We start from the raw sequence: 22,362 nt of genomic DNA, 5'->3' as shown, positions 1-22,362 counted from the left end.
AGGTGTAATGGCGGCCGCGTGAGATGTAAACAATTCATCACTTCACATTTTTAAAAGCCGATAACTATTCAACCGAGATGAATAACGTTTCATGTAAAACATTATTAGGTACAAAATAATGGCGCTGCTTAAATACATACTTTACAACGTTTACTGTACACGTATGGAAGAATATTTTAGTTGTTTCAAATGTAAACACCGTGCACTCAGCATACATGGTGTAACTTGACGTGCGTTTTGTGCTGTATATGTTATGCATTGTAATCGCAAAAGCTAGCCGAAAAGTTACTTGAAATGCTTGCGTGTTAAAGTACTACCTGCTATAAGATTTTTGGAAGCTTTTACATAGCATTTATGCTAGCAAAAATGATAAAGGAAATGCTTTCCAAGCACGAATAACACTTGTATACCGAACGCACATGGCAGAGAGAACGGGTAACTCCCGTCGCCCATTACACAATTCCGTTTCTCTCACTGTTCATTGGTGGATCCGTCTCGCGTCACTACTACTTGCGCAGAGACTTGTTCTCGTTCGCCTGGTCTACAGTTAGCTGGTACGGAGTTTAGTTGGTTGCCCGGCACAACACCGACTTCGTTGATTTGGTGTCAAATAGTGTATTTGGTGTCTGCACAGTTTGCACTAAATTCTGAAGCGGTGCAATGTGTGGTGTATTTACCACGTGGTGCGTACTAACTAATCAAATGAACGTTTAAAGCAGCAGACAGGCATTTGCTGAATCTTCTGAACTTGAACACCGCTTATCGCCTACGTGGTTGAACGTAATTTCCTTTCGCCAGCCTGCCACCGGGATACACCTGCACTGCAACAAGTGCAGCTAACTAGACATGGCTAATACGGGGCTAATATTGCAAAGATCGCCTTTTCTAGATGCATATCTGAAGCGTTTCAACCGAATTGAGTGGGAGAACAGTGCGAAATCCCAGGGAAAACAGGGGGGAATTCCACCCACCAACGATCTTGTCCTGAAATTTCCCCGCCACCAAACTTTTCCGGGGGGAGAGTTTTCCTTCTAACAGCAAACATAAACAATTAGTTTGGGAGTCGAATATACATTACCGGAATAATATCGAAAACATATACAAAGAATGGACAACAAAGAGCCTCATCTCTAAGGACACTGAACTCAGCAATCCCCAGAAAACAGGAATGAGTCCGACTTGATATCTCTTCTCCATTTTTCATCGCCTTTCGTCAGCTACCGCAAAGTACTTGAATATATTAATAAAACATGTAATAGCATTCAGATGTGAATTTTATGTAGGAAACTATTATCTCCCTAATGTTTCTTAATTTTTGCCCCTCCCCCTAGTCACGGAAATCATTGTTTATAGTATATTAAAATCTTCAATTTACAATCGAATTTGAATGAAGAATAGTCGATATATTGTATATTTTATAATATAATTCGATTATCTAATAATTGACACATATTTAATTATATATATACAGGGTGATTGGTAATTCGACCTATTCCTGGAAAGGGGTAATACTAGAGCACATTTGCAACAAATTTGACCCTATGCACCGGGGGTAGGAAATCAATGGGTTTCGAGTTATTGCAGTTTGTAGATTTTCGTGACATATTCCGACTTGCGACCAAAAAACTACTAATTGTGAAAAAACTACTACACCCTGGACACTTAATCGACACGTTGCTATCAGCTGACGAATGAGTGACTACTGGCAAAAAAGTTCATGCCCAAAATTCCCATGCCCACAGAAAGAAACAGTCATTGGAGTACACGTCATGAAGAAATTTGGAAATTATCGTTTAAATCGAAGAGGATTACTCAAGAAACTGGTAACACACCGTAAAACTTACGAAAAAAACTTCCTCATTTCATAAGCTCTCCAAAAAGATACAAATGTTGTCAACTCACCCACGGGTTGGGGGAAAATCTGAATAAAAAGCGGCGAAGGCGGGTTGTAGACCTCTTTGTAAAGTGAAAAGAAGTTGTCGGTTGGAGAAATAAAGGAACGAAAATGAGTGAAATAATAATGTTATTTACCATTCTCATGATTCCAGGTTGTCAGAATTAACTGTTACAAAAACTACAAATCCTGTTAAAATTGCCTCCCCGGTTACGTATGCAACCACGCAGCCTGCGGCGTACTTGAGACACAGTCACTCGCGTTGACACTCTGTCTCTTATGTGCTGGGCGGCTGTCACAATTCTCTCTCTCAACTCTCCTTGGGAATCCACTGGTGTACTGTAGACTAACTCTTTCATGTGACCCCAAATGTAAAAGTCGCATGCTATTGAGGAGGGAAATCCTGTCAGAAGGATGGATTTGTGTCGATATTTACTACATACCGACACTGAAGACCCCATCACCTGACAAGCATTCTGTGGACGGACGAATTCGACCGCGATGGTATTACGAATTTTCATAATGCGCATTTTTGGGCCCCTAAGGGTCATAACCCAAGAAAATTTAAAGAAAATGCTCACCAGAGAAAATTCTCACTAAATGTGTGGATGGGAATCATCCACAATCATGTGATCGAGCCATTCTTTCTGCCACAAAACCTAAACGACATTACCTACGAAAACTTCCTAAGGGAAAAATTGACGACGTTGCTGGAGGATGTGCCGCTCGCCACAACATGGGGTATGATTTACCAACATGATGGCTGCCCAGTCCACTATTTCCGAGGTGTGCGACAGTGGCTGAACGACAATTATCCCATGCAATGGATTGGTCGGGGCGGCCCGAAACCCTGACCGGCGAGGAGTCCGGATTTGACGCCATGCGACTTTTGCATTTGGGATCACATGAAAGAGTTAGTCTACAGTACACCAGTGGATTCCCAAGAAGAGTTGAGAGAGAGAATTGTGACAGCCGCCCAACACATAGAGACAGAGTGTCAACGCGAGTGACTGTGTCTCAAGTACGCCGCAGGCTGCGTGGTTGCATACGTAACCGGGGAGGCAATTTTAACAGGATTTGTAGTTTTTGTAACAGTTAATTCTGACAACCTGGAATCATGAGAATGGTAAATAACATTATTATTTCACTCATTTTCGTTCCTTTATTTCTCCAACCGACAACTTCTTTTCACTTTACAAAGAGGTTTACAACGCGCCATTTCCGCTATTTTTTTTTTTTGTTAGATTTTTCCCCCAACCCGTGTGCCAGTTGACAACATTTGTATCTTTTTGGAGAGCTTATGGAATGAGGAAGTTTTTTCCGTAATTGTTACGCTAAGTGTGTTACCAATTTTCTGAGTAATCCTCTTCGATTTAAACGATAATTTCCATATTTCTTCATGACTTGTGCACCAATGACTGTTTCTTTCTGTGGGTATGGGAATTTTGGGCATGATTTTTTTTACCAGAAGTCACTCATTCGTCAGCTGTTAGCAACGTGTCGATTAAGTGCCCAGGGTATAGTAGTTTTTTCACAATTAGTAGTTTTTTGGTCGCAAGTCTGAATATGTCACGAAAATCTACAAACTGCAATAACTCGAAACCCATTGATTTCCGAACCCCAGTGCATAGGGTCAAATTTGTTGCAAATGTGCTCTAGTATTACCCCTTTCCAGGAATAGGTCGAATTACCAATCACCCTGTATATATAGTGTATGTGCATGTCGTCTGCTCCTTTCCCCCCAACAATCTTCAGTGATTTCGCACCCTGTGGGAGAATCACGATCAGGCTACAGAAAGTTCTGGGTTCGATTCCTGGCCTGGATATTTCTTTGCGCATCCATCAATTCCACATACTCAAAATTCCTGCATCGTCATGATTAACCTAAAAGGCAGAAAATCGACATAAATTATGTGGTACAAAGATCTTGAATGCACAAGGATTATTGCATTGCTTTCTTGCGTAACCCTAAAGCGCTTTTTTAGTGCACGCCTGCATGGGGTAGGTCGTCTGAAATTTGACACGATGCTGAATACAAGGAGATCGAATTTTCGGAGCACAAAGCGTTGGATTCCTTCGCAGGGAAGACTTTGCCCTTTCCGCGCGCGTGACTCTTCCGAGACGCTCCCTGAGCTCACGACTCCCGGAACAAAAGAAACACGTAACGCGAGCCGGTGAAAGTAACCGACTCACCTTTCAACCCGTTCAAGTCGAAGAAAGCGATACGAAGTTTATTTTTTTAAAAAAAGAAAAAAAACCGGACGAGATTTCAGTCGCGAACATGTGGGGATAAAGTGGAGTCAATAGGTCGCTGGAATAAGCGTGAATTTTTGCGTCTAATTCCTTTGTGTTCATCCACGATTGTCCTGTTCGACTCTAGCTCAGTTTGATTTGCGGTTCCTTCCTTCGCATTTATGGCAGGGCTTCATTTTGGTATCGCTCTCCATGTTGGTTGATTTGGTGTTTCAACTTTCAAGTCCACTTTATGCACAGTAGTAAGGCTAATCGGGACTGGACCTACAGTTTAAAGTGGGATCCGAACCACTATGTGGCTCCACCGGGTATCGAACCAGAGACCCCTTGATTATAAGGCGACGGCGCTCTCTCCAAGTGTTCGCGGTTATTCATTCACCTGTTCACTTCGTTTCCCGTCAATCCTCCCCCTCCCCCGCTCATTTAGTTTCTCGTCATTCATTTAGCCCGTTAACTTCCTTTTGCGTCATTCATTTTCCCCATTAACTTCCTTTTCCGTCATTCATTTTCCCCATTAACTTCCTTTTCCGTCATTCATTTTCCCCATTCACTTCGTTTTGCGTCATACCTTGCCCTCGCTCACTTCGTTTTGCGTCATACCTTGCCCCCTTTCACTTCGTTTTAAGTCATACCTTGCCCCCGCTAACTTCGTCTTGCGTCATACCTTGCACATGTTCACTTGGTTTTGCGTCATACCTAGCACATGTTCACTTCGTTTTGCGTCATACCTTGCAAATGTTCACTTGGTTTTGCGTCATTCCTTGCACATGTTCACTTGGTTTTGCGTCATTCCTTGCACATGTTCACTTGGTTTTGCGTCATTCCTTGCACATGTTCACTTGGTTTTGCGTCATTCCTTGCACATGTTCACTTGGTTTTGCGTCATTCCTTGCACATGTTCACTTGGTTTTGCGTCATTCCTTGCACATGTCCACTTGGTTCTGCGTCATTCCTTGCCCCTGTCCACTTGGTTTTGGGTCATTCCTTGCCCCTGTCCACTTGGTTTTGGGTCATTCCTTGCCCCTGTTCACTTGGTTTTGGGTCATTCCTTGCCCCTGTTCACTTGGTTTTGGGTCATTCCTTGCCCCTGTTCACTTGGTTTTGGGTCATTCCTTGCCCCTGTTCACTTGGTTTTGGGTCATTCCTTGCCCCTGTTCACTTGGTTTTGGGTCATTCCTTGCCCCTGTTCACTTGGTTTTGGGTCATTCCTTGCCCCTGTTCACTTGGTTTTGGGTCATTCCTTGCCCCTGTTCACTTGGTTTTGGGTCATTCCTTGCCCCTGTTCACTTGGTTTTGGGCCATTCCTTGCCCTTGTTCACTTGGTTTTGGGCCATTCCTTGCCCCTGTTCACTTGGTTTTGGGCCATTCCTTGCCCTGTTCACTTGGTTTGGGTCATTCCTTGCCCCTGTTCACTTGGTTTTGGGTCATTCCTTGCCCCTGTTCACTTGGTTTTGCGTCATTCCTTGCCCCTGTTCACTTGGTTTTGCGTCATTCCTTGCCCCTGTTCACTTGGTTTTGCGTTATTCCTTGCCTGTTCACTTGGTTTTGCGTCAAACCTTGCCCCTGTTCACTTGGTTTTGCGTCAAACCTTACCCCTGTTCACTTGGTTTTGCGTCAAACCTTGCCCCTGTTCACTTGGTTTTGCGTCAAACCTTGCCCCTGTTCACTTGGTGTTGCGTCATACCTTGCCCCTGTTCACTTCGGTTCTCGTCATTCCTTTTCCCCAGTGCACTTCGTTTACCGTCTTACCTTTTCCACAGTTCACTTCGTCTTGCGTCATCCCTTACCCTGTTCACTTCGTTTTGCGTCATTCCTTTAACCTGTTCGCTTTGTTTTGCGTCACTCCTTTCCCCCGCTCATTTCGTTTCACTGTCATGAATTCATCTTCCCAGCTCAGTTCGTTTGGATGTCATTTTCTTCCTTGTTCAATTAATTTCGCTGTCATTGAACAGGATACGCACAGAACCTCCAAATATATTTTCCCAGAGTTTTCCACAATCCTCAAATACATCGATGCTACACTACAAGCCCTCGAAATCCGACAATGACATACAGATGAGAGATGCACATTCTATTGAAAACGACCAACATTTTTCGTATGCTAAGGACCAATCAATGCAAAGGCAAAACTTACGAAGGCAACTTTTGATGGAAAAACATGAAATAGAACATGAAACCTATGTATGGATGATTATTTATAATTTACGAGGGGGTAATACAACGTCACCCTCCCAATGTGTCTACTACCTCGGTGATATTTCCACAGCGTAATATAATCTGTGATGCATGGCTGTGTATACAGGATAAAAAAAATTTCCGTATGAGAACTCCTTGCTTGGAAACGAGGTCTAACTAGCAAAACGTTGCAAAGAAAAAATGTTGTTCGTCTTGATGTGTTCTAGTTGTGACAGTTTGGCGGAGCTGTAAGGCTACAGAAGAGGCCTAGCCAAGGGGGGGACGGGGAGGGGGGGGCGAGGGCAGAGTTGGGCCATGTCCAACTGAAAATCAACTACACTTCCACACATTTTGGATGCAACATTCGAGATTGTACAAATTGTTTACTAAACTATTTAAACTCCCCATTATTGCAACACTTTTCATTGTAAAATGTGGTCCACCTAAATCATTGACGCCCAATTAGTGGTGGCCACTGAAGGTTTCTTTCTGCCACAAACCCCCTATACAGTGTGCGAATTAACGTGAAGGTGGGGGGGGGGTTTCCAGGGATTCCCCCACACAAGAAAATTATTTTTATCCCAGCCAGTGATGTTTTTATCCCCCTAAAAGAAAATGGCTTCCAAAGCATATAGTATATCATTTCTTAGCTATGTAACAAACAACTGAAAAATCATTCGTGTCCATTAATCGTTCAGTCATAACATTTCCTTGCCGAAAAGTATGAAGCCTTGTGGATTAAAGGAGGACACAATTCTCCAACTGACCAACCTCACCGAACGTGTATTAAATTGCCCACTAGCAACTTGTAGGCAGGCTAAATGGAAATCAAGTTTGAAGCTGGCAATAGAACTTTGGTCAAGATGTCGTTTAGTTCGATAACTCTTTTTTGTGTACGAGTTTTGGTTTTCATGTAAATATACTAAGGCTTTGTAAATAACATGTAAATGTTATCATAAGATTTACAATTAAAGTACTTAGAACCTCAAGGCAATAGTTTAGTTTACTGACTGGCAACATATACAAATCTGCATACGCCAAACTAACTTACCTCCCGAAATGAAGTTACAAATACCCCACTGAGTGAGTAAAAAGCTTAATTCGCGCAGTGCTCCTATACATGTATATGCACAAGTATATAAGGGGAGATGGAGAGAGTGGGTGTTAATTAAAGAACGATAAACTCAATCAAAATATTACTTACTTTCTTGTATTGGTGCACACAGAGCGCCACTTCCCTCTGTGGAAAATCTGCACCCTTCCCGCCAACACAGAAGGCCCGTCCACCAGACGTATCGTGGGAGGTTCCGTAGACTCGCTCGGCTGCAGCTTGCTAGTCATCACGATGCGCTCGTGCGGCAAGCCCTGGAATTAAAAAAAAAAGTGGTAAAATCAGTGACGAATCCTTAGGGTATAGATGTAGCAGGTACTACCTCTAAAAAAAATACTTTTTTTTTTTCACTAGAAATATCCGAAAACAAACTTTCGTTCCCAAGTTTGTGTGGTCCCCTCTCCTCAAGACTGTGTCAAGTTTATGGAGTACCTTTTGGTCACGATTATCTCTAGAATCAGTGGACAGAGTATTATGTAATTTTGAACAAGAACTGACAAAGGATTTTTCTCACAATTTATTGGAAGAAATTTTGAATTATCACATCACATTACCTACCTGTAAAGTAGTCTTGAAACATCGAATTTTAAGGTGCGTCTAGTCGTCGATATAAAATAAATTTTAACCAATAACAAATATTTTAATAATAGTCGTTGATATAATGTTAATTACATACCAATAACAATATACTGGGTGAGTCTGTTAAAAAGAGGCCCCGTGGAAAATGTGCTCCATGCATGTAGGCAACCCTTGTACACCGAAGAGAAGAGCGGGGTAGAGAACAATCCAGGATATCGGTGCCAAGCCGTTTCGACAACATGACATAGAGGGGAATTGAAAAGAAAGTGTCCAGTAGTGACCTTGAGGTAACATCAGTAACATATTCAACGTGTTTTTTGAACAACTGACTGAGGATGAGCGAAGGAACGCTTACTTTCAGCAGGATGGAGCCACGGCGCATACAGTATGTGCAACGATCACGCGCATTGAGTCAGTGTTCCCGCCTGATCGCGTCATCAACCGTGGCACGAACCAACCTTGGCCACCTCGTTCTCGAGATTTATCACCCTGTGATTTCTTCTTGTGGGGAGCTCTAAAGGGACAGGTGTATAGCAACAACCCTCACACACTCGAAGAACACCAGAACAACATTTTCACAGCTATCCAGGCCATCCCGCAGGATGTCCTCGACCGTGCTTTTCAGAACATGTGGTATCGTCTGCACACGTGCCTCGAGGTCAACGGAGGACATTTCCAGCACCTCCTCTAGGTAGGTTGTCACACTGTACTGCATTTACAGAAGAGATGTTTCATTCATTTACGTTTATGTCAAGCTGTCTAAACTGCTTGGCACCGATATCCTGGACTGTTCTCTACCCCGCTCTTCTCTTCGGTGTATCGGGGTTGCCTACATGCAAAGAGCACATTTTCCACGGAGCCTCTTTTAACCGACTCACCCAGTACTATTATTGTAATTGTAGTGGAAAAGGTTGAAAAATTCTGAATTACATAATATTATTAGAAAAATTACATCAACAAGATTTCCTTGAACTTAATTTTGTCAAGGTTGCACTGACTTTACCCACGGCAAGGATAGATGAAAAAATGTTAAATCATATTAAACAACAGTATAAAGAGTGGACTTCTCGTGATTGAGATTTCATTATTCACTCGACGTTTCGACATATTATACACACCTTTTCAACAGAAAAAGGAAACAACGTGTTAAAAGTTTCACAACAAACAGAACAAAAATAGATTTAAAAGTATCATATAGAACTGTGTGTTTCATTTCTGTATCGTAGCAGGATCGTAGTACAACATCATTAGGAAAAGAGAGTAATACTGATATATAAGCCTATTCTGAGAGACCAGTGGTTACACTGGCAATCTACGAGGGTTGGGACATAAGTCATGGCAACTATTTTCTTTTTCGCGAGAATGCAGGACCGGTACAAAAAAAAAAGGAACAGCAACTACAATTTGTGTTGTGAAAGCTCTGGGGGACTACTTTGAGGGCGCTTTGTGTGCGCCTCTTTTGTTTTTGTACTGCTAAAGTATCACTGTGACTAATACACGCATGTAGAACTATGCATTGATCGTACATTGTTCACTTCCCTACGGTGTCCACTTCCATTTGTATATTTCAAATTTTTGTGCCGGTCCTGAAATCTCGCGGAAAAAAAAAGAAAAAAGATGCCATTTAGGAAAACTTTCTCACATAAAAACCTAAATATTTTTAATTCAAAATATCCACGTGTAATTTTCGACAAAATATTATGTATAGCGAAAAGTGCATTTTTTTCTAGAAAATATTCAAGAAACAAACACAAGCAATGCTTTCATTTACTTTTTTTGTACACAATCCAGAGTGGTAATTATAAAAGAATCGAAAATATAATATTTTTCGACAATTTACACGGCAAATAAAAAGGAATCTTGGCAAATATTTGCTCCAGTCAATCAAAAAGTAAAAAAATGTGGGACAATCGAACGACTTTTTGGCAAATGGCTTCACTGCAAATTGATTCACGAAAAGAATGCGAATGCTTAGTCGGTTGGTGCGGAAGACCCTGCTACGAGGGAGGTCAACCCAAATGGCAGTATCTGCAGCTCTGTTGGCGATCGTGCTTCAGGTGTTTCGTCTCGAATGATGTTGACGTGAGATAAGCAGGTGCTGCCCTCCTCGCTGCAAGTTATGCTTCGTTCTTCCAGGCAGATCAACTCACGAATCGAACAGAACAAAAAAAACCAGAATGCACGAGAAAATTACCCCATACCTTGTTGACTTGCATCGAAGTCCATACTTCAACTTTAACCTTTGACTCGACAAGCAAATTTCTACGGCAAACTTATCAGGGAATGCAGGTTATCTTTTTTGTACGGTCGGGCTGAAAGATATGTACTCCAGTGGCGGATCCAGAAGTTACAGTTGGAAGGGGAGAATTTCAGTCGGGTACCTCACCTCACAAAGAATCAATTCTAACTTGCAGTCGCACTGTTTTACATGAACAATAGATAGTACTGTAAACAGGAATCCAGCTGACTTGCACGTTCTAGACATTAGTAGTGTATTGTTGTGCTAAAATACGGGTCTATGGTATGGGCCGGAATAGATAGTAATTATTGCATGTGTTTATAATTCTTCCCATTTCAACGTTAACTGAACGATAAGATGAAGTTACTCTTCATAAAAACAAAGGGGGAAAAAACTATTCTTTCACAGGGTCTGGGGTTAGATTCCCTGCTGATGCATATTTCACGGTGGTTCGGATCCAAATTTAAACTGTTACGTCCAACTCAGATCAGCCTATCATGAGCATGAAGTGGATTTTTTAATCAATATTTAAAAAAAAAAATATTCTAGATCTTGTTCAACTTGGTGATAAAAGACATAATATTTGAGCATTTAAAAATATGAGGAATAATAACATTTTTCAAAACGAAAAATTGGGTGGAGCCATCGCCCCTATAGCCCTCCCCGTAAATCCACGCCTGATGTACACTCAAATTATACGTCAATATATTCAATCCGATCAGTTTTCTCGTCAAAAATTGTGACGGCTGCGTCAGCATTCTAGATTCAAAGAGTTACTTTATCCACCACATGAGCACTTTCCTACCGCGAAAGCAGAGGCTAGCTCCCAGCTCCAAAGGACGAGTCTACTCTTGATAGGGGAAGAAGGTAGTAACGTGCACGAAACAACGCTGTAGGTTTCAGATCAGTATTTCGTTTCTGTGAGAATTTGATTGATTGATTGATTTGATGTATTTTACTTCGCATTTCTGTCACATTTTGGCTAATCGCGAGGATGAGGATCCGTGATGATTAGATGAAATTGATGAAGGGACGCTCACAAAGAACACCCAAAACCGGGTCGGGATTCGAACCCAGGAAACCTTTCATGGTAGTGCGCTGCGACGTTATTTTGGAATGTTATATTTGTGCAGTGAAACGAGACGTCACACATAGCAGTATACAAAAGTTAATGGTCCTCCTTATAAATATTAAAAAAAATGGTTTTATTATTATACCGGGTGGCCAGAATTAAAGTTACAAAACTCAGAGCCCTCTGTAGCCTGTTTGAGGCATCGTAAAACTCTGAAATTCGGTGAATCCACTATGCAAACCATGGGGAAGAGGATGGCAATTATGTATATATATATATAAAAGTTCAATTTTCCGCCACCAGATGAAATGTGGGATGGGTTGTAATAATGACGTAAACTGCTCCAATTGGTTATGGATTTGCCTTTATCTTGCAATCTTGCAATAAACGAGAGTTTATTTTCTCGCCACTTCCAGCCACTAACAAATATCTTTCTAATTAATAACTCAGCTAAATCACTTAACGTGAGTGCTGAACAAAAGTTCGGAAGTGATCACCATGCTACCATATCCAGGGACATGCTCCGTGCAACTGTTGATCATGCTGTGCTACGCTTCCAACAGGTCAATCACACTTCTGGCACGCATATTGAACACTGCTGTACTGGCAGAAACCAACAATAAAGATTTGTACACCTGACTTACGTTTTTCAATATTCATTATTACAGCGCCACATTTCAATCTGGTGGCGGAAAATTGAACCATGTTTTTATCGCCATCCTCTTCCTCATGGTCTGCATAGTGGATTCAACAAATTTCAGAGTTCTACGATGCCTCAAACAGGCTACAGAGGGCTCTGAGTTGGGTAACTTTAATTCTGGCCACCCCCACACCACGTGGATAGATTATAGTGCATTTGAGACGAACTATTTATAATTGTAAAAGCAAATTTAATTAAAATTTTAAAAAATTAGAAAACTAAACTTATGTACGTTTTCAACGTGCACTGTTATACCACCATATTTGTAACTCTGGCCAGAAAGTTGTGTCACTAGGAGATATAGGTGAGTGAGCAGTGACTAAAATCGCTCCGGCTAGAGTTTGGACTTGAGGAAACCCTGACTTTTCGTCTTCAGTTGTGCTAGTGGGAAGGAGGGAAATGACGTCACATATTTATTGCCTGCTGTGGCTAACGGCATGAAACCTAACCTACATAGCCTATTCACATGTTCATTTCTCCTATTAGATGCATACGTGAGTAGGTTAGGCAAGTCAAGTTTCGTGTTGTTAGCATATATATATATATATATATATATATATATATATATATTATATCAAAGTTGTTATGGCTTATGGCTGTCGCTAGCCGCTCGTCACGGTGAAGCATGATATTCTGGCCCAACAGAATGCATTTAGTGCTTTTGCCCAGCCAAAGTCCAATAAATGTATATAACGATGAGAACTTCATCCGTGTAGAATGACAGGTAAACATCAGATGCCAGTGGCTGTTGGGGAAGGAATGCATCGCTACTGAAGTAGGGTGAAGTAGCGGATTGAACGGAAGCGAACCATGGTAGACCGGAAGCGTGCTTGGTTGCAGCAGCAGACGTGGGTAAATCGAGGTACAACGGCACACTGAACCCTATCAGGAAGCAAAAACCCTGAATCATTGAGTTTTTGCAGCAGTTACTATTTACCAGTGACGGTTGACGGAGCTCTCCCATTACGTTGATGATTTCATTCTCAGAGCGAGGGAAAGAAGGAAGTTTGAGTTTTTTCCTTCACATCCACATTACTGATAGATTGATTTGGTTTATTTTACTTCGCATTTCTACCACTTTTGGCTAATCGCGAAGATGAGGATGAGTGATTATATGATGAAATTGAAAGCGACATTCACAACACCCATGCCGGGATTCGAAACCATCGTCGTTGCGCGCTGTAATAACCATTCCACCCGGGAGGCCGGCTCGACCACTTTATGCAGAAATAGGGACTGGTGGATTCCCCCCCCCACCAAAAATTTCCGGGGGGGGGGAGAGTTTTTGTTATAACAAGCAAAAGATAAACAATTACTTTTAATTTCAAGTATACTTTACTAAGAATAATATCGAAAACACACACAAATTAGTGTAGTTGTGAGTATTAAATGCTTTCTCACTCTCTCAAGAGATCGTTAACAAATCTACATCAATACGCACAATAAGAGTAAAACAAGAATGAAAAACAATAATAACTATGAAATCTAATTGATTTATACATAAAGCACAAACTAAACAAAAACTTACACATAATAAAACCACTTGAACTATTTCATAATTTATTATCATCTTTAAAAAGTTGGTAAAGAAATTAGCTTCTTTGCAATATCAAAAGTAAAAAATTAACAAATTAATTTCCTTTATGTAATTAATAATAATAGTATTAATAATACTAATAATGATAATAATAATATATTTCTAATTGATTAATTTATTTTTACTTTAATTTATTTTTACTTTTATTAACATTACAAATATGTATATCGTATAATGTACACATATGTTGTGGGGGAGGGGGCTTGAAGATGAAGAACTTTCTCCCCGCACCAGTTTTCAATGATTTCGCACCCTGGGTTCGGATCCCACTTTAAACTGAAGGTCCAGTCCCGATTAGCATTAATGTGCATAAAGTGGACTTAAAATACTAAATCAATCAACCAACCAAATAGGGACTGGGTCTACAGTTTGAAGTGAGCTCCGAACCACTATGTGCCTCCACCGCGTATCGAACCCGGGACCCCTCGACGACTTTACCCCTACGCCATCGTGGAGGCAGAAAGAATAAAAGGAAAAAAACATATGTCCGTAGTAAGAGGCAGATAGGGCGAAAAAGGATAGAGATAGAAAGTAAAAGAGAGAGAAAGATTAAAGAGAGACAAATTATTATTTCTTTAATTTGAATTTAAAATTTTGGATGCGTCAGCACTTAGGCTATTTTGCACCCGTCACATTATACGGGCTCCAGTCCCTTACCATAACAAATAACATAGCTGTAACGTTGCATAAATAAAATCTTAAAATATTCAGACTTTTGTTAAAAGCTGAGGCTGTAAATGGACTCAGCACACATAAACACAAAAAACAGGACAACGACAACACACAGAATTATAATGGTCATAGGGCAAGTCGCCAGAGCCTCGTTTGTCTGCAAAAAAGTACTCCAGGGTGTACTACGTGGAAGATCACCCCTTACACCCCTAAAGAGAGACAGAGAGAGAGAAAGAGAGAGAGAGAGAGAGAGAGAGAGAGAGACAGAGAAAGAGAGAGAGAGAGAGACAGAGAAAGAGAGAGAGAGAGACAGAGAAAGAGAGAGAGAGACAGAGAGAGAGAGAGAGAGAGAGACAGAGAGAGAGAGAGAGAGAGAGACAGAGAAAGAGAGAGAGAGAGATATAGAGACAGACAGAGTTTTAACATTAACTTGGAACAACGTTCAAAGCAGCTACTCTGCTGAAATTATTGCTATATATCTGGGTTTCTTGTGGATAGCCACAAGCCGGTGCCGAAATACATGAGTTTCAAAAGTCGCGAAACCAAACTTTGATCTCTTTTATTATTAAAACTAAGAGAGATATTCACACCGAATTTCACTTGGTTTTACACCTTCATTCACAAGAAATTTCATCACAACATGATGTACCATGTTTCCACTCTCAGGCTTGTCCGCCATCTTGTTTAACAAGTGACTCACGTTACCCGCGACGTTAGCGCTCCAGGCGGTAATAGCAGACACTTGTCTCCTTCAAGTAATGACTTGAACCACCCTCTCGTGTATGTGTGTGTGTACAGAGAAGGGATAAAAAAAGAAAATAAGACAGAAAATGGAAGACAAAGGGTAGTAAAGGAAATAATCATTGGGAGAGAGTGAACAAGAATTAGATTCCAAGGAATAGAATACAAGGCGGAAATATATAACAGTAAAGAACAACAAGCATGAAAGAAATGAAGAGATCTGGAATTTTTCTGTGTCTTATGAGATCACAGAGTGGCCACTCCAGGGCCATGATAAAATTGAAGTATAATTCTCGGTTTTCAAGGCGAACTTCCCAAAAATTTAAGGGAACAAGCAGATGTTTTAACCTTACGTATTACCGCCTCTCACCACCCACACATATAGATACAGCCACAAATATATTAACAATATAAAAGGTCTGTGTGATGTCAATGTATCCAAAAATTACTACAATTCAATTAAATTAAACGGTACATACCATGTATAAAATAATTAATTTAATGTGCGGAGTTTAAATTTGAAATTTGGTATACTAATCTACGAAAAATTGTTTAGTGTATAAGATTTTCAAACTAAAATTTACGAAATCAACTTCAAGATGGCTTACGTCTGTCAGATTGTTCTGCAAAGGGCACTAACAAAGTAAGCGGATTGAAAGAATTGCGTTTAATTTTCCATGCAGATTTCCTTTTCTTCCTCGATAAAAATAAAAGCTAAGCTGTGAAAAACTTGTCTCAGGTCATTTATAAATATGTATAAATTCAATTATTTGGATTAGTAAAAGTTGCTATTTTTTAAAGTCGAAAATTCACATAGAATTTCCGGAATTCAAGGAATTCCCGGTGAGTAACCATCCTGTATCAAAATAAAAATGGATTTCTAAGCGTCTTATGCAGCATTTCGGTACAATCATCTGTCTCCAATCTTTCTTTCTTTACTTTACTCGAAGGAAATCTTAACTTCGATAAGTTTGTGTATCTAGCAAAGATATCATATCGTGTGACGTCATTATTCGAGTCATTTCCTGCCGACGCTTGTAGCAAATGTGGTAGACGTGGTAGCACAAAGACAGGGTGACGGACTTGTAATCACAGGGTATGGATTCGAATAAAACTGCCGCCCATCGCAACTAACTTTTGCCGATATTTTTACCAGTCATTATTTGTTGTTTTACATGCATATGAATGAGTACGAGCCCTATTATATGAATGGCAAAGCCCGCCCCCCCCAAAAAAAGATTATGCATCCCGGCCCCCTCCCGCCTGGCACTGGTGTCAAGTGACACGTTATGCGTTGTGTGTCCAATTAGCATTCATCTTCATCGTCGCGATTAGCCCAAACGCAGAATAGTATAAAATAAGAAAAAAACAGGAAAAGTAAGTCCTCTTGTCTCAGTGCCATCTTTAATTCTCATTGTCCATGCATTGGGGTCGCACACATTCCAAATGGAAGGTAGTGAACTTGCGCAGAGCTCTCAGCCATTGTGTTTCTGCTCCATCCGACTCGGCGATAAGATTAATTCCTGAATCAAGAGCTGTGAGAACGTTAACCACAACACGCTGATACTGCCATGTTCCACTTTCCATGCTTAAGACGATCTTTCATGGCTTCACGTGTAACCATCCGAGTACCATTATCAGCTAATGCGCGTGCAAAAAGGATATCTCCACTCACTTTCTCACCTCTGGTAACCTTTTGTTCGTAGATTTATGGAGGAGAGAAATTTTCTGGAAAACTACCAGGCTAATAAGATGGAATTTGGGCCAAAAAAGAGATTCTTGTGAGAAACAGTTTCTGGTGAATTCGAGAAGATTGGAAGATAGGGATGGTACTGAGATGTGTATCCAATAATCTCAAACATGAATCAATTATAATGTGAAGTAGGTACGTGAATATTTCGGAAAACACAAGACGAGACCTAGGAATGATCGTGCGTACATGCTCGAAACAGGACGAGACAGATATCTGCAATTTTGAACGAGAATGAGACGTCCGCCTTCTCAACTCCAGACTGGCCGAGAACGAGATTCATATGATCTCATTCGAGATCTTAGTGAACTTCAATGTAACTAATTGCATACAAAACAGATATTGGATAATATGAAATCGGGATATCCGCCATGGATTGTGTTGGCATTCCTATCACGAAGTAACTCTTGGCCGGCGTCCATGGATGATCGTCCAGAGAAGGGGGGTGGTTCGTTGAGTGTGCTGAAAATATCAGCGTAAAATTATAGATTTCACATGTATTATTTCATTTCAGGCACTAATTATTATTGACGTAATTGCAAGTAAAGCTGGTGCAGATCTTTTCAGGAACACGATAAGTTCAAACTGAAGCAGTGTTCGAGGAGATGCCTTGCACCCCTACAGAAAAATGAATGAAAGTAGGAATAAAGAATTTGCATGACAATATTTACGTATCCTACTGTACCTTCCTCACAATGAGAAGTAGTTGGCCAGGATTGATTGATTGAGGTTCTTTCACGTCCTTTCTGCCACTTTTGTCTAATAGCGACGATGAAACTGAGTGATGATACGATCAAATTTGTAAAGGGACACCCACACAGAACACCCATGTCCACGCCGGGATTCGTACCAGGGACCTCTGGCGTCGGCAGTTGGCCAGGAAAAAGCTTCTGCGGCAAAAATGAAGTAGAAACATTGTAGTTTTAATACACCAGTAGCTTTTGCATTTCCTGCTGGGATTTTTCCCTCGTGAGCTTGGCAACACTTATTGACCGTCATTTGTCAAAACTACGTCATTAGTCGAAACGTCGATTTATGTAATGAGCTGCCACATGGAGATGCGGTTACGGCATTTCAAATTAATGATTGTGTGATCGCTGTTAACTCGCATAATTTGATTGTTTCTGGTTACTTCCTATGTGGAACACCTGGAAAGCAGTTTTTCCAAGTCGACCACTGAGAGGCTAAAAAAGAAACGACCATATGAAAATCGGCAACTTTGCTATTGCATGGCGAATCTTCTTCTCAGGCTGTTCGAGCGTGAACGTCAAGGTGTTCGTTTATCTGCCAGACATAATATTGAAGACATTAAGGCAAACGTTGTTTGTCTCATTGAAACGTGCATCTCTTAGATATTGTTGTTGCATTTAAAAGAAAGTCTATGTTATTGGAAGAGCCTCATTCAGTGTTGCCACATGAAGGGAAATTTCCCTAATTGCAGGGAAATTTGAGTAAAGGGAAATTTTATTAAAAATATCAAAATCGAAGGGAAATCTGAAGAAATGGGGCTCACATAATCCATTCAATCTCTTCGAAGGTTTCGTCGTGAAAATTATTCGCTTCAAAATAATAATAATTTGAATTAGGAACAATTAAAACTAACATTTTCACAAGCAATTCTTAAAATTACTGTTACAACACAACTAGTATAAACAACGAGCTTAACTGTTCTCATAAAATTCCCATGCTTTGCATATTTCTCTCGAAGTCTACAATTTGATATAATTATTCTTTAATTATCTGTTATTTTCGTTCATTCAGTCGATCCTAATATCTCTGAAGGTTGATGCTTTCCACGGGTTGGTAAAATAATATTAATGCTGAAGTTTTGTGACCGCAGATTACGATTCTTCTAATACGAAGGGAGAGTATTGATGAAAAAGGGAAATTCTATACCTGAGAAAGGAAAATTATGATCTCTGATGGTGGCAACACTGGCCTCATTTGAGAGACGCGAGGATCTTGCCATTCTGAGGTCCGGATTCAGTGGCCCAAATGCTAAGCGAAAGCAGTTGTTGCTAATGGACGAACATTACGGGTTCTGTTTGGGTGTAGTCGGTGAAGTGACACGGTCGGTTGCAAGAGGATAACTGTTCTCCTTGCCTCAAAAACCACAAGCATGCTTCTCCCACGGTCTTTGTCCTCTTCGGAGCTTCCCACTTTGACCTCGAAGCATTCTACCATTCAACAGGGTGGCTACAAACAAGTAGAAATAAAATTCCCTGACTTTTCCAGGTTTTCCAGGACAAAATTTACATTTTCCCCTGACAATTACAAACTAACTAAATTGATGTTTTTGCAAATAGAAATAATAAATTCACACAGATCTACGGATGGTTTTGTTAAGTACCAATATTATCTTCTATGAAATTGACTTAATTTCTTTATTCTCTATGATTTGAATTCAAACTGCAAAATAGTGAATTTGGAAAATTATTACAATTCACAACCTAGGGAAGGATTATGGAATTTTGTCATACGCGGTAATTTAAAAATAAAATACTTGATTATTTTTAAAGTTACGACTAAATGAGATAAGAGTGAAGAGTGAATGATTAAGAAATACAATTTGTAATTTATCTGTCTACTTATACATTCTCGGTATTATAGGTTGATATTTTCACTGAGGTTTGGAACCTTCTGCTTGAAAGAACCATGAGTGCAGGTTCATTTTTCAATGCATAAAGCTACAGGGGATGGACAAAAATATGGAAACACCTGCAGAAATGCACATTACCTTTATTAATATCGAGTAGGACCACCTTTTAGCACTCGGAACGGCGTGCAGTCGACATGGAATGGACAAATACAGGTCACGTATGGTTGTCAAAGGGATGTTGTACCATTCTGCCTCCAAAGCAGCTGCAAGTTGTTGTAGAGACGATGGTGGTGGGTCGCGGCTCGCACCTTGGTCTCCAAAACCGACCACAGGGGCTCAATAATATTGAGGTCTGGCAATTGTGGAGGCCATGGCAGATGTGACACTTCATCTTCATGCTCATCAAACCAGTCCTGGACGATGTGAGCTGTATGAACAAGGTCTCTGTCATCTTGAAACACGGCATCACCATCTGGGAACAAAGTTTGCACCATGGGATGCAGCTGGTCACTCAAAATGGTTACGTTGTCCCTGGCAGTGACATCTCCATGCAGGGTGATGATGGGTCCGGCAGAATACCAGGAGATGGCTGCCCAAATCATCACTGAACCATCGCCATGGTTCACTCTCGGTAACAGACAGTCTGTATCGTACGCTTGTGCTGGCGTTCTCCACACGTACACTCGGCCAGCAGTTGGAAACAATGTAGAGGATGACTCATCCGACCAGATTAAAGTCTTCCAGTGCTCCATTGTCCAGTTTTAATGGGCGTTGCACCACTGTCTCCGTCTAGCAGCATGGTCAACAGTCACGAGTGGTTTGGGAATTGCAGATCTGCCATGAATACCCTGCTTGTGGAGTTCTCTTCTGACTGTTTTGACGCTAACAGGGTTTGTAAGCACTGTATTCAGCTCAGCAGTGATTTTTGGAGCCGTGGTGATCTTCTGCTTGGTCAAAATCCTACCCAATGTGCGTCTGTCTCTGTCACGCAACACACACTTGCGTCCACGCTGGTGCTTTGCTGATGCGGTTTTTCCGGAAGTCTCGTAGGCAGTCATGATCTTCGAGACTGTGCCTCTTGATACATCAAAAATTTCCGCTACTTTCGTCACGGAAGTTCCCACCATACGCGCACCCACAATTTGCCCTATTTGAAACTCTGTCAGCTCAGACATGATTCACGATAACCTGCACGGATTGGTCGCTGAATTGTAACTGGCCCATCCGTCAGGTTGGCCAGGGTGTATACCTCGCAGGAAGTGCCAGTGACCACAGCGCCACCTACCATTCAGACGCAAATCGTGTTTGAAATGGCTACCGGTTTATACCAGGTGTTTCCATATTTTTGACCATCCCCTGTACTTCTCTCTTCTCTGTAGACCAAACAACTTAACTCTTGCATATAACTGACACAATTGAATTGTACAAAAGAAAGTGTCATATTTTCTTACATTATCAATGCGATTTCTGCTTAAGTACAGTATATCCAAGTGAAGTACTGTGAAACTGACAACATGCAGTTATACCATTATTGCTGACGAAAAGGATACGTAGGTATTAGAAATTTAACGCAAGGAATTTATAGAATTGCATTGTATAGGTACCTGATTTAGCTAACCACACATTAAAACAGGAACACTATAATAATAAAAGTTTCTAAAGTTAATATACGAGCGGCATCCTGGAAAAAGCTCCAATGGTGCCTATACGCAGCACTAGTGGTCGGAGAGCGACACACACACATGCAGGCAGGAAGAAGTGCATGCAACTGTAATCTGGTACAGTTGCAATGTAGCCGTTTTAGGACAGTTCTAGGTTAAAGATTGCAGCTCTCATACAGTCTACCACCGACTGCGATGTAGCCTACATTGCACGCTCAAAATTTGGCACAGAGCCATCAGCAATCGTGCGAGGTGTGCAAATCGGACGTCGTTAGTGATAGTATGGTCAGACGATGGTGCAGACAATTCACAGAAGGCCAATCGAATGTGCACAACCCCATACAACTGAGTACACACGGGCCCTTTGCATCACTTCAGGTTAGATATCTTGGACCACTCCCTGTACAGCCCTGTCCTTGAATGTACAGACTTTCATATCTTTGTTTAACTGAAGAGGTTTCTGGCAGGGCAAGGATTTGACAGCTACACTGCGGTAGAGATAGTTCCAGTCTTTGCTGTCAGACACATATATCACGGGCATACAAAATTTAATGACATGCTACAACAAATGCCAGAGCAACAGTGGTGATTATGCGGAAAATTAGGTTAGGACTCACTGTTACTAATGCAATAAATTACAACTGATATTCTTGTTTTATTTATGCCTAATCGGTAGAGACCTTGATATTTTGGTATTTTTTTTTTAAATTGGTGTATTTTCTTATTTTTTACTATACGGTGTTATTTTTCCAAAAATTCACATTTTCATTTTAGCTCATTTTCTGGCAAATATCTGAAATTATACCTTCATGGTGTTTTTAAACTACCGTTTCAAATTGTAAGTCACATGGCTTACGCCTCTTCGTGAGAGTTTGATATCTTGAAAGTTATTTTGGGAAAGTTATTTTCCATACCCCTTTCTTAATTTTAAGGTAATGATTTTAGATAATAGAATTTTCCCCGTATATATTGAAGGGTGCATAATGACCATAAGTGGCGACGCACCCAAAAAATTAAAATCAATCAATCTCACGTGACAGATACCGATATATTATGGGACCAAAAATTGGCATTATCTTCTTTTGACTTGTTAGTGTTACGTTTACCAAAATTCGCGTTTTTGTTTTAGAACATTTATCTGCCAAATATACCGAAACGTAATACTCCATTGTGCTTTTAAACTATTATTTTAAATTGTAGGTCACATGGTCTACGTATTTTCATGACAGTTTGATATGTTGGAACAGATTTTTGAGGAAGTAAAAGTAAAGTGCTCCCCTGCACTTTTCCATGAAGGTATATAGGGGTGTAGAGTTAGG

At 40.7% G+C, this 22,362-nt stretch overlaps 1 protein-coding gene across 2 annotated transcripts in view; it reads right to left on the bottom strand.

Moving 5' to 3' along the window:
* Positions 1-22,362, bottom strand: part of bark (C-type lectin domain-containing protein bark beetle) — a 243,301-nt gene that overhangs the window by 148,210 nt on the left and 72,729 nt on the right. For both annotated transcript variants that reach the window (XM_083125145.1, XM_083125146.1), the window contains one exon: positions 7,527-7,687. In XM_083125145.1, coding sequence (XP_082981271.1) covers positions 7,527-7,687 — 161 coding nt within the window. The remainder of the gene's footprint in view (positions 1-7,526; positions 7,688-22,362) is intronic.

This window comes from Lepisma saccharinum, chromosome 7 (assembly GCF_977018435.1).
Source record: "Lepisma saccharinum chromosome 7, izLepSacc3.1, whole genome shotgun sequence".
NCBI classification, from domain to species: domain Eukaryota; kingdom Metazoa; phylum Arthropoda; class Insecta; order Zygentoma; family Lepismatidae; genus Lepisma; species Lepisma saccharinum.
The sequence above is the reverse complement of the archived record's forward strand: the minus strand, read 5'-3'. Positions and strand labels throughout refer to the sequence as shown.